This window comes from Oncorhynchus mykiss, chromosome 25 (assembly GCF_057628025.1).
Source record: "Oncorhynchus mykiss isolate SJ-2025 chromosome 25, ASM5762802v1, whole genome shotgun sequence".
NCBI classification, from domain to species: domain Eukaryota; kingdom Metazoa; phylum Chordata; class Actinopteri; order Salmoniformes; family Salmonidae; genus Oncorhynchus; species Oncorhynchus mykiss.
Window position 1 is genome coordinate 19,532,197 of NC_143046.1, and position 12,274 is coordinate 19,544,470.

General features: G+C 40.7%; 1 protein-coding gene across 1 annotated transcript; it reads left to right on the forward strand.

Annotated features, from left to right (window-relative positions):
- Positions 1–5,223: 5,223 nt before the first annotated feature.
- Positions 5,224–10,363, forward strand: nkx1-2b (NK1 homeobox 2b). Its single transcript, XM_021583550.3, has 2 exons — positions 5,224–5,909; positions 8,876–10,363. The coding sequence occupies exons 1-2, from the start codon at positions 5,468–5,470 to the stop codon at positions 9,595–9,597; spliced, it is 1,164 nt and encodes a 387-aa protein (XP_021439225.1). The 5' UTR covers positions 5,224–5,467; the 3' UTR covers positions 9,598–10,363.
- Positions 10,364–12,274: the final 1,911 nt, after the last annotated feature.

Consider the following 12,274-nt stretch of genomic DNA (forward strand, 5'->3'; position numbering starts at 1 on the left):
TCATGCCAGTCTCTCTTCATCATGCCAGTCTATCTCTCTATCATGCCAGTCTCTCTCTATCATGCCAGTCTATCTCTCTATCATGCCAGTCTCTCTCTATCATGCCAGTCTCTCTCTATCATGCCAGTCTATCTCTCTATCATGCCAGTCTCTCTATCATGCCAGTCTATCTCTCTATCATGCCAGTCTATCTCTATCATGCCAGTCTATCTCTCTATCATGCCAGTCTCTCTCTATCATGCCAGTCTCTCTCTATCATGCCAGTCTCTCACTCTATCATGCCAGTCTCTCTCTCTTCCGTGCCAGTCTCTCTCTCTATCATGCTACGCTCTCTCGTTAATGCCAGTCTCTCCCTCTTTCATGACAGCCTGTCTCTCTTCCATGCCAGTCTCATCTCTCTTTTGATCATGCCAGTCTCTCACTCTATCATGCCAGTCTCTCTCTCTTCCATGCCAGTCTCTCTCTCTATCATGCTACGCTCTCTCGTTAATGCCAGTCTCTCCCTCTTTCATGACAGCCTGTCTCTCTTCCATGCCAGTCTCATCTCTCTTTTGATCATGCCAGTCTCTCTCTCTCCATCATGCCAGTCTCTCTCTCTTTTATGCCAGTCTCGCTCTTTTCCTTGCCAGTCTATCTCTCTATCATGTCAGTCTCTCTCTGTATCATGCCAGTCTCTCTCTATCATGCCAGTCTCTCTCTCTATCATGCCAGTCTCTCTCTCTTTAATTCCAGTCTCGCTATCTCTGATACAGGCTTTCTATCATGCCAGTCTTTCTCTCTATCATGCCAGTCTCTCTCTTTTATGCCAGTCTCGCTCTCTCCATCATGCCAGTCTGTCTCTCTATCATGCCAGCCTCTCTCTCCTCCATGCCAGCCTATCTTTCTTCCATGCCAGTCTCGCTCTCTCCATCATGCCAGTCTCTCTCTCTATCATGCCAGCCTCTCTTTCTTCCAAGCCAGTCTCGCTCTCTCCATCATGCCAGTCTCTCTCTCTATCATGCCAGCCTCTCTCTCCTCCATGCCAGCCTCTCTTTCTTCCATGCCAGCCTCTCTCTCCTCCATGCCAGCCTCTCTTTCTTCCATGCCAGCCTCTCTCTCCTCCATGCCAGCCTCTCTCTTCCATGTCAGCCTCTCTCTCTTCCAAGCCAGTCTCTCTCTCTTCCATGCCAGTCTCTCTCTCTATCATGCCAGTCTCTCTCTCTATCATGCCAGTCTCTCTCCATCATGCCAGTCTCTCTCTCTATCATGCCAGCCTCTCTCTCTTTAATTCCAGTCTCGCTATCTCCGATACAGGCTTTCTATCATGCCAACAGTCTTTCTCTCTATCGTACCAGTCTCTCTCTTTTATGCCAGTCTTGCTCAATCCATCATGCCAGTCTCTCTCTGTATCATGCCAGTCTCTCTCTTTTATGCCAGTCTCGCTCTCTCCATCATGCCAGCCTCTCTCTCTTCCATGCCAGTCTCTCTCTCTATCATGCCAGTCTCTCTCCATCATGCCAGTCTCTCTCTCTGTCTTGCCAGTCTCTCTCCCTCCATCATGCCAGTCTCTCTCTTTTATGCCTGTCTTGCTCTCTTCCATGCCAGTCTCTCTATCTATCATGCCAGTCTTTCTCTCTACCATGCCAGTCTCTCTCTCCATCATGCCAGTTTCTCTCTTTTATGCCAGTCTTGCTCTCTTCCATACCAGTCTTTCTCTCTATCGTACCAGTCTCTCTCTCATTCATGCCAGTCTCTCTCTGTATCATGCCAGTCTCTCTCTTTTATGCCAGTCTCACTCTCTCCATCATGCCAGTCTCTCTCTCTATCATGCCAGCCTCTCTCTCCTCCATGCCAGTCTCTCTCTCTTCCATGCCAGTCTCTCTCTCTATCATGCCAGTCTCTCTCCATCATGCCAGTCTCTCTCTCTTTTATGCCAGTATTTCTCTCTATCATGCCAGTCTTTCGCTCTATCATGCCAGTCTCTCTATGTATCATGCCAGTCTCTCTCTTTTATGCCAGTCTCACTCTCTCCATCATGCCAGTCTCTCTCTCTATCATGCCAGCCTCTCTCTCCTCCATGCCAGCCTCTCTTTCTTCCATGCCAGTCTCTCTCTCTTCCATGCCAGTCTCTCTCTCTATCATGCCAGTCTCTCTCCATCATGCCAGTCTCTCTCTCTTTTATGCCAGTATTTCTCTCTATCATGCCAGTCTTTCTCTCTATCATGTCAGTCTCTCTCTCTATCATGCCAGTCACTCTCTCTATCATGCCAGTCTCTCTCTCTGTCTTGCCAGTCTCTCTCCCTCCATCATGCCAGTCTCTCTCTCTTTTATGCCTGTCTTGCTCTCTTCCATGCCAGTCTCTCTATCTATCATGCCAGTCTTTCTCTCTACCATGCCAGTCTCTCCCTCTACCATGCCAGTCTCTCTCTGTATCATGGAGTAAAGTATATCTCTCTTTAATGCCAGTCTTGCTCTCTTCCATACCAGTCTTTCTCTCTATCGTGCCAGTCTCTCTCTCATTCATGCCAGTCTCTCTCTCTTTTATGCCAGTCTCTCTGTCTTACATGCCAGTCTCTCTATATATCATGCCAACTCCCACGGGGAGCCATGCCAGTCTTTTTCTGTTCCATGCCAACTCCCACAGGGAGCCATGCCAGTCTCTCACACTGGTTATAAACCTGATATAAGTTTGGTGAATATAACTACAAAGCAGGTGATGCCATCACAAAAACTAATTTGGTTTAAAAAAAACTTTCTTACCTCAAAATCAGACTGTTATCAATAAATTCTGCAGTCTATCACAGGGTCTTGCTTCATCATGAAGGTTGAGGAATAAACTGAGCATGTGCAGAGTGAGTCACATAATTCTAGCTTGTTCCTGATTGGAGATATTGAGAGTGTTACAACTATCCCATGTTACAACCAGCCCCAGTCTCCCCTAATTTTATAATCAAATGTAAATGGATGTTTCTTACACAAAAATCAGATCCTGACCTGGACCTGAACATTTTGCCAGGGACTTCCATAGATGGAAGAGCCCAGCCAGAGCCTGGTGCGTTGCGTGACCCTATTATTAATTCAGCTGTTATTGTAACATTGCAGCGGTTGGGGGTGTCTGTAGAAGGGTCAGACTGTTTTTTCATGTTGACAGATTACTAATTTTGCTGTTGAAGAAAGAGTCTGTTTTCGTGAGATTGAATTTGGTTGATTAACGCGCGGATAATTGACAGGTAACTGTCTGTAATTCACGGGACGTCATGGCCCTTCCATCTTCGAAAGTTCCGTGGCTGAACCGAGTAGGCTATATAAACTCGCGGGGTGTTGCAAAAGAGAGCTCTTGAAAGACACTATTTACATGCAAATTATCGAGCGTTATACGTCTAAATTTGGAGAATGGACACTGAGGCAACGTGGAAATTGTAATTATGGCACTACCTCCCCTCAATCTGTTTGACGGGACAACAGGACCCGCGGATGCTGCAATATAATTAATTGTGTAGGTTCAAAAGGTTGGACCACAGGGAAACATTAATGCGTGTCACAGGCCTACATGGGACTATGAAAATAGCCTATGTTTTCTGTTATAGGATCAAATAAACGACAAAATATTAAAGTAAAAACAAATGTTTTATAAATTGTTAGATATCAGTGGTGGCTGGCGTGCCACTGATGGAGATAATCTGGGTTAACTCGAGGTGACAGCATTGCGGGCAGCAGTTAAAATGAAACTGTGAATAAGCGCTGTCAAATAGGCCTATATGATGATGATGATTCTGCTTAATCATTATTAAGCTATCGTTTGTTATTCTGTTATCATCAACCTCATTATTAGAAAATCTGTTCAAAGAGATATCAGGGAGAAACGTTTTTTTTGTATACTACGTGTATAGGTTAAACAGGCCTATCATCAGACTTAAAAAATACAATAACTGTAAGATATCACTTGTCCTATATTTATGCAATAAAGTCATATACGGCAACTGTGAGCATATTTTGCCATATAAACTTCGAAAACATAAAGACACGTCAAAGAAAGACTATTCAAACCACTGTTAGGACACAGCATAGATCAGATGAAAGAATATCTAACAGCTGTTCAATTACAGCTTGGCCGCAATACCCTGCACTGGAGTCTGCAGCAGCAGCCAGTCTCCTATAGCACCGGAGTGGAGGGCAGGGCTGGGTCCCAGCCAACTCCCCTGGGCTTGCCCTTTTGATAGGATAATCATGTTCATCCCTACCAAAATTACAGCTGATTGTTTTACCCATTATTTTCCCCAACTTTTAATTTCTACTTTCCAAAGGATCATTGCCCGCGGTAATTGCAAAGAAACTGACCTTGTATGTGTCATCAGCCCCCAGACGAAGGAAATCCAATTTTGTTATGCTTGGCACACTTCTTTTTCTTTTTTCTCTTTACGATAAAGTCTGTCATAATATAGGCTACTGTTAAGGGAGTGCATAAAAGAAAAGTAAATGGAATATTAAGTTCAAGATTAGAATAAACACGTAGTGTTTTAAATCAAAATCCAATTCTTTGGTCTAGGCCCATTATTGTTCTGGCATAATAATGACATCTCAGATTAGAAATCAATATTTCACTGAAAGGGCTATTACTGAGTTTATTCAATGCATAATTGAGTTTTGGAAAGTGCCCTTTAATTTGCATTAAAGATAACGAATCTTTCTCATCTGAACTTTCTCATCTAACAATAATCCCCTAATAACAATAAGCCTAATAATAATAATAATAATAGCCTCCCCTAGACGTAGATTTTTTTTACCGATTTGACATTGTAAACCTTGCATTGGATCCCTCAATACTGAGGAAAAGTTAGATCATGGCATTATGATCTTGGAAATATTTATTAAAACAATAATTCTCACAACCTCAAAGTGGCCCATATAAGCGAGGGAGGAAATAAAAATAAGCCTATTTAGAGCCTTTCCATGCAGTTCAGGAGTTCAGATGAAATTGAGTATATCAGGAACCATATCATCCCTCACTCTCAGTGCGCCACTGTTACCCCTCACGCGCGCAGACGGAGATAATAGGCTATTAGAGCCATGGGATTCATTTGTAGCCAATTACAACCCACAGTTGAATATGAATGCATAAATAAGGCGTAGCTTGTGTCTAAGTTTTGGCTACGACTGAACGAGGGTGGGAGGTGGCGCGAGAGCGAGGTGTGCGTGCATGACATAAACGTTGGAGGGTCCTGAGGGGATGGTTCAAACCCCAAAAAGTAGTTGAGCAAGGGAGACCAACATCCAACACTGAACCACCACCTCCTGGCTGTCAGCCGTGAGTAACAAAGACCAGAGTAGTGCAGCTGTAAGAGGGGGTTTGGCAACGCAAGCTGTGCAGGAATATTGCACTAGACATTATAGCCTACTTTTCTCAAATTGCATGCGCTAGTATGTCTTCTTCGGTTGTAAGAGAATCTTAATTTGATTGTCTTGGTGCTAAAGCTCTGATAAGGAAGTCATGAACAGGGAAAAGGTTCAGGTGGGAGACGTCTCAGTTGCTGCTCCGCCGGCGTCCGGTGTGACTGCCCAAACAGCTGTGATCGTCGTGGCCGCTCCGGAAAGCATGGACAATCACGGCGAGAAGCGGCTCTCTGCCAACGCACTGTCGGTGTTTTCCTGCCCGGGGGGTAGAGACATACTGCAAGCGGACAGTCGAAACAACTCTCCACGTCAAGAGCCGGCTCCGGTAGCAATGCCAATGCTTCACCGGACCACTTCATTTTCGGTTTTGGACATTTTGGACCCAAATAAATTTACGAGCAAAAAGCCAAATCCTAACCGGACAGGCAGCGAATTCGCCTTCGGGACAGAGAACCGTGGAGGTGATGACTCGAATCATGATGTAGAGCAGAAGTCTTATGCAGATGACTATGACACATGTCAAAAATCTACAGGACTAAGTAAGTTTATTTTTGTAGCTTTAGTTTTTTGTATATTTGTATTGTATTTTCTAACAGTGTTGTTGTTATGCTGTAGGCCTATGCATATCTCTGAAAAATCCGATTTGAAATAGACATATTATGTAGCCTACATTTGCCTCTTGTTGGCTACACAGATGTCTTAGAAAGTTGCTCAATTGGCCTACTGACATATGTGACATTCTTGTAAAACCACGTCAAGCCTATTTGTGTCGATCGTAACGAGACAGAGAACTTGATGAGTGTTTGCTTTAAAGGCTAGCCCAGGGTTTCCCGAACTCTGTCCCCGGGACCCCAAGGAGTAAAGTGTTTTTTTTTTGTTGCTCTAGCACTACACAGCTGATTCAAATAATAAACTAATCATCAAGCCTTGATGATCGAATCAGCTGTGTAATGTAAGGGCAAAAAACCAAAACCTGCACCCCTTGGGGTCCCGAGGACAGAGTTTGGGAAACACTGGGTTAGCCTATGTATTTGAAGCTAGAGGGACCTGCAAGTTGTTTCAGATCCAGGAGTTCCTTAGTTTGTATTTTTCACATCTAACTTTGTATTCTATATTCTGGAACGCTTTTTCTCAGAAATAAACATGATCATATCTGAGGTAAAGGTTATATGTAATGGATATGTAATATTCCATCCATGCACCTAGTCCCTTAGGCTACCCAGGATAAAAAAGGTTTGTAATAACTAAAGAAAAAACAATTAAAACCCTTCGATTACGTTTAATTTAAGGTGCTTTGCGAGGTTAAAGATGCAGCAGGATAATGGCGAAAATCGCCCCAGAGTGGCATGCAGAACGAGGCTAGGTCGATATCCTATTATCGAATTGAGTATATCTCTTTCAGGCAGCTTGCCTGACTCCTTCAACAACTAAATTATAGGGTCAAAATTCGGATAATTACACGATTAAAACCTATTATACTTATTAGGGTAGATATTGATCCCAGAAAGAAGACACACGATTAAGATTGTCTCTGCTGCTATAAGATAAACACATCACCCCCACTGTCATTTTTCAACTAAAAAAAGGGAACAATTATTTCATTAATTAGATAGGTCTACATTGATCTCCGTAACCACATTAATGGCTATGCATTTAAATATAACCTAACCTAGTCAGAGGAGAGGACACTGTGGTTATCATGTTGTCCGGGTGATTTGTTATGTACTAACTACCTGGTTAAAAAAACAGACATACTTAGCAAACCAACTGACAAAAAAACATTGTTCTTAATATTATATAAAAATAATTGAACATGAAGACATGATGTGGATTAGTGAGATATTGTTTATGTTGCCAATATAAACATTAAAACCCTTTCCAACAGGGACATGGGCTATAGCTTAAACGTAAAAGCCAACCGTAGACGATCACACAAACAGGCTTGAGCAAATATACAAAATTGTGTCAACAAACAATGCTGAAGATGCGCAGACCTTGATGGGAAAATGTGAGTTTTGATTAAATAATTCAAAAGTAAGTAGGCTGATGCAAATATTCGTTTTATTTTATGTTGGTATTGCACTGTTTTGTCATAAGATGGTGCTTGTGCGTAAAAGTGGCCTGCATTTGAATGTTGTGGGCTACTCCTGAAAATAATTGACTTTGTTTATTTAACTTGTATCTCTTAAAATCAAACAAACCTTGAAGGTTTGACAAACAATATCCTTATTGAACAATTTAGGCCTAATGTAAATGGCTCGATAGATTAAATACCATGCATCCTCGAGGTCTAAACGATCATTTATCATTCAGGCCATACTTGTAGACTCTATGGCTGCGCTGTCATTGGTATGTAGGCTATATTTTCCTACATTCAATCACAATCGTTCTATCCAGATGTCTATTTTTTAGACCCCAAAGCATATATATTTGCAGGCTTTATTGTGCTGTAGGAAGTAAGGCCAAAATATCTGAAATTGTTCCTACATGTCATCATGATCCTAAAAAGCTATTTGTCGAATTAATTCTGCTGATCTGTGCATTTCAATATTTGTATTTGTAAAGGCCTATATATTGTAACAATTGTTTGTTGACTAATGTTTTGAATACCACTATGCAAACCGCCCTCACACAGGCGTGGAGCAATTATAGGCTAATTATCCCCTAGGCACTTGCATAAAAACAATGGCTTTGGCACGTCTCTTGATGCTATGATCAAGGCATAACTGCACGCAATAGCCTGAGGTGACGTATTGTGTCCCAACAAAAAAAGTGTAATTCCACCTTTTACCAATGTTCTTGAACTTGGGATTTCATTGGAAGTCATTGTCTCATGTTTTTACCCAATAAATTACTGGGAGTATATATATATATGAGTGTGCGACTCTCTATATTTGTATAGCTTACATATGGCAGAGCACCCAGCTATTAAAGCGAGATAGCGCACCTGTTACCCACTCCACAATAACATAAATGGATTTTGAATATCTATTTAATGTTAGAATATTTAGCATATAATGGCCTACTAAATTATGACGTATTTTCCAAAATAATTAAGCTTCCTCAAGTATTTTTCTTAAAGGTGTCTGAAAGTAGACCATATCAAACGCAGTTTTCACGATTTCATTGTTAGCCTAACATAAAATTGTTAACATGAATTACGTGTGTCCTTTTCCATTTTACCCAGCATATTATTTAGGTTGACTGTAATAAATACTTACACTATTGACACGGTATTAGGCTCGGCTACATAAATACACAACATGGACATAAAAACAACATTACACCTCCATCAATCACTTTGTAGGATGGTGAAAGGATAAAGGTTATCCATTAGCTGGCATTGTTTTTCATCACTTCATATTTTCTTGAGCAAATCCTATGTTAATTAGGCTGGTCAATATAGTCTCTGTCAAGTTTTGAATATTGTCAGTCTAATTAACTTGGACTTAATGTGATTCTTATTTTGAAATGACTCAATGGCATGTGTCTTTTTTCTTTCTAGAGGAGGGGTTCATGTGTGCCTACAGATCCGAAGAATGCGAGAATGATTTCAAAAGAGGCTCCCACTCTGACAGCGAGATGCAGGATGACGTGTGTAGTGAGGAGAGCAGCAGCGCACTAACTGGAAACGCGGAGGGGGAACTGGGACACCATGATGACGACGACCAGGCGAGCAAGAGCCCAAGAAGTCCTGGTGGACAGCAAACTCAACAGTCAGGGTCGAATGGACAAAGTAATCAAGGAAAGCCGAAGAGAAAGCGCTCTGGCTCCGATTCAAAGTCGGGTAAGCCCCGAAGGGCCCGGACAGCATTCACTTACGAACAACTTGTTGCACTGGAGAACAAATTCAAGTCCACCCGATACCTCTCTGTGTGTGAGAGGCTCAATTTGGCACTGTCACTCAGTTTGACTGAAACTCAAGTCAAAATCTGGTTCCAGAACCGACGGACCAAGTGGAAGAAACAAAACCCTGGCGCAGATACCAGCGCCCCGACGGGCGGTGGCCAGAACGGCCAGAGCAATGGACTAGGGAGCCTGAGTCCACTCAGCTCGTCTCCTCCCATGAGCCATCTGTCAATGCACACAGGCTACCCAGGTCACGGACCAGGCGGGCTAGTCTGCACCACCCAATTACCCTTTCTGCCAAGTCATGCGGTACTGTCACCTTTCATGTTAGGATCTCAGACTTACGGAGCGCCTGCGTTTTACACTTCTCACCTGTAAAGATATGGAGATACGTATAGAGTTTTGCGCCCAAACATCATGTTTTCGCAGGCGTCTAAAATTCACCGATATTATCAAAATAATTGACTCCAATGAGATATGAATTTAATAACCATATTAAACGTATGGTTTTAGAGAACTAAAGACATGCCCTTAACTAAAGACTTCTTAAATGCACTTGATGCTGTAGATGGGAAGAACTCTGAACATTTCATGTTGTTGTTTCGTCAAGGACAAGTGCTCGAAGAAAATCAACCTTTACCAAGGAAAGAAGATTTTGATGTATTTGACTTTTGATTTCATTTTGATAGTATGTGAATACTCGGGGTCAAAATGTACATACAGATGTTGACAAATATATGTCTAGCTTTTAATTTCGAATGCAGTTCATACATATTAGAGTTGAAAAAATAGGCCTACATGATGTATATAAATATCGTTCATTTACATCTGGAATGGCTTGACATATTGTAATTACTGTGTAACTAAACTGTGAAAGTTTAATATGATTATTTTCATAAGTTTTCCCTATTCATTTATTATATAGGCCTATAGTTAATCTACCTGAGAATATTTGGCTCCAATGAATGCTCATTTCATCTGGACTCGTCTTTTATAGTATAAGACAAAGTAAAATAAAACAATAGGCTATCATTTACTAACGAATAAGCTACTTTAATACGAATATTAAATAGATTAAATCTTTCTTAGTCGATTTTTTTCTCTCTCCCCTTTCCACCAAATTAAAGGACATTTTGGAACTGAAGACAGTATCTTTTCACCTTTTTTAAATTAAATGGTTAATTCCACTTATATTTTTTGGGGACAACCGATGTTATTAGGACCTTAGTTGCATTTTCGTCGGGGAAAAAAAACTCAAACTTTATCTATAACACTCTTGCGCGGAAAAAATATGAGTTTTTGAAAAATACATAGCCCATAGGCCTATTGATAAATCAGCCATGGCTAATATCTGTAGCATAACTTTTATTCATTGAATTAAATTACCTATAAATTGTGGGTTATTGGCTATTGTACCCGTTGCATATGCCTATGGTGTTTAGGTCTACAATTTTATTCAGCATGTCTCTACTTCGATTTATTGATTTATTTATAAGAAATTTGACAACGGCTCCCTGACTCAATTATTGATGAGGAAAAACAATCACTGGTAATTTAAACGCAAACTTGTTTCACAACATTATAGGCTAGACTGTCTTCTCGGACATACGCTTTCTAAGAAGGGTTTTGACTTTAAAACATTGTGTAAGAACATCATGCCGAATTCCCGATAACCTAATGTGCTTGCGCGTAAAACACAATTTAGGCTATGGAATATTTGAACGAATTAATTATTAGATGCCTAACAAAATACAATGTATTTCAGCAACTTTTTCAAATGTTTTTGCCGTCTGGGATAAGGAGGTGCATTTGAATAGGCCTAGGGCTACTTTAAAAGTGCAAAAACTATCCAGTCAATCAAATTGTATTTGTCACATCCGCCGAATACAACAGGTGCAGTAGACCTTACGGTGAACTGCTTACTTACAAGCCCTTGTTTTGAAATGCATGACTCAAGCAGACACTCGCTCCGTCATAAAAAAATATGACATTCCAGCCGCAATGGCGCAACTTTTGCGCTATGGATGCAAGTTAGGTCTATTCTACAATTTTTGAAAGTATAGTTTTGTCGAATTTGTGAGGACGAAAGTGACATGGATACAGCATTTATTTATATTATTTTAGACTGGATGACTACTTCGCTTCAAATAGGAATAGTCTGTCCTCTGTCCTTAACCAGCTCTCCAAAATGGTGATGAAATGGCACGTCAGCCATGATGGAACGCGATCCTGGAATCGTTCTAGAATTTCACATGCAGGTATGGCCAAACGCAAAAGCATGAAACGACTTAGCCTAATATAGCCTTTGTAGAAAGTCTAAACAAATGTACAGATTGCGGAATTATTTAGTGCATGGGGTGCATTGAAATTGGGACGCACATACCCGACCGTTGCAGAAAGTAGCATAGCCAAATGAAGGCTATTTCTTGATATCTGCCAGCTGTTTTCATTAAGTCCGAGTCTTGAAGCATTATGTTGGACAAAATGTCATTTTTAAAAGGTTAATTATGTAAATATTATATTCGACATGTTTTGCAGTCAAATCATTTGTATTTCCCATTGCAGTGGACAGCGCACTGCGCGACATTTGTGCAGAAAAAAATAATCTTACTTTCGTTTGAATTGTTTCATAGGCAAGTGTAATTATCATCTAAATAATATTAACGAGAGGATAGATATCAGTTATTTAATTTAATAATATGACAATTAGCATTGATATATTAGCGAACGTAGACATACGCTAAACAAAACATCTAAAAGAGTAAAACAATATCTATGAATTTGTAGGTTATTATTATGATTTTTTTACCAGGAAATTCTTGTTTTTAAATGCATGACTCAAGCAGACACTTGCTCGGTCATTAAAAATATGACATTCCAAACGCATGTTGAATCCCTGGGCAACTTTCCAGTGATGTAGGGAGCTAGAAGGTGATTCTTATTTTTAAACATTTTTATAAAGTAGATTTTCAGATGTTATGTAAACAATAATGCAAGAAAATTTGGCGGACATGCCCAAATAGAAACAAAGGCGCAAATTGGGGCTCATCAAATA

Bases quoted from the DNA above. Each gene is read 5' to 3' on its own strand.
- nkx1-2b (XM_021583550.3), top strand. From the start codon at position 5,468: ATGAACAGGGAAAAGGTTCAGGTGGGAGACGTCTCAGTTGCTGCTCCG. The intron at 5,910-8,875 runs GTAAGTTTATTT...TTTTCTTTCTAG, and splicing joins TCAAAAATCTACAGGACTAA to AGGAGGGGTTCATGTGTGCC.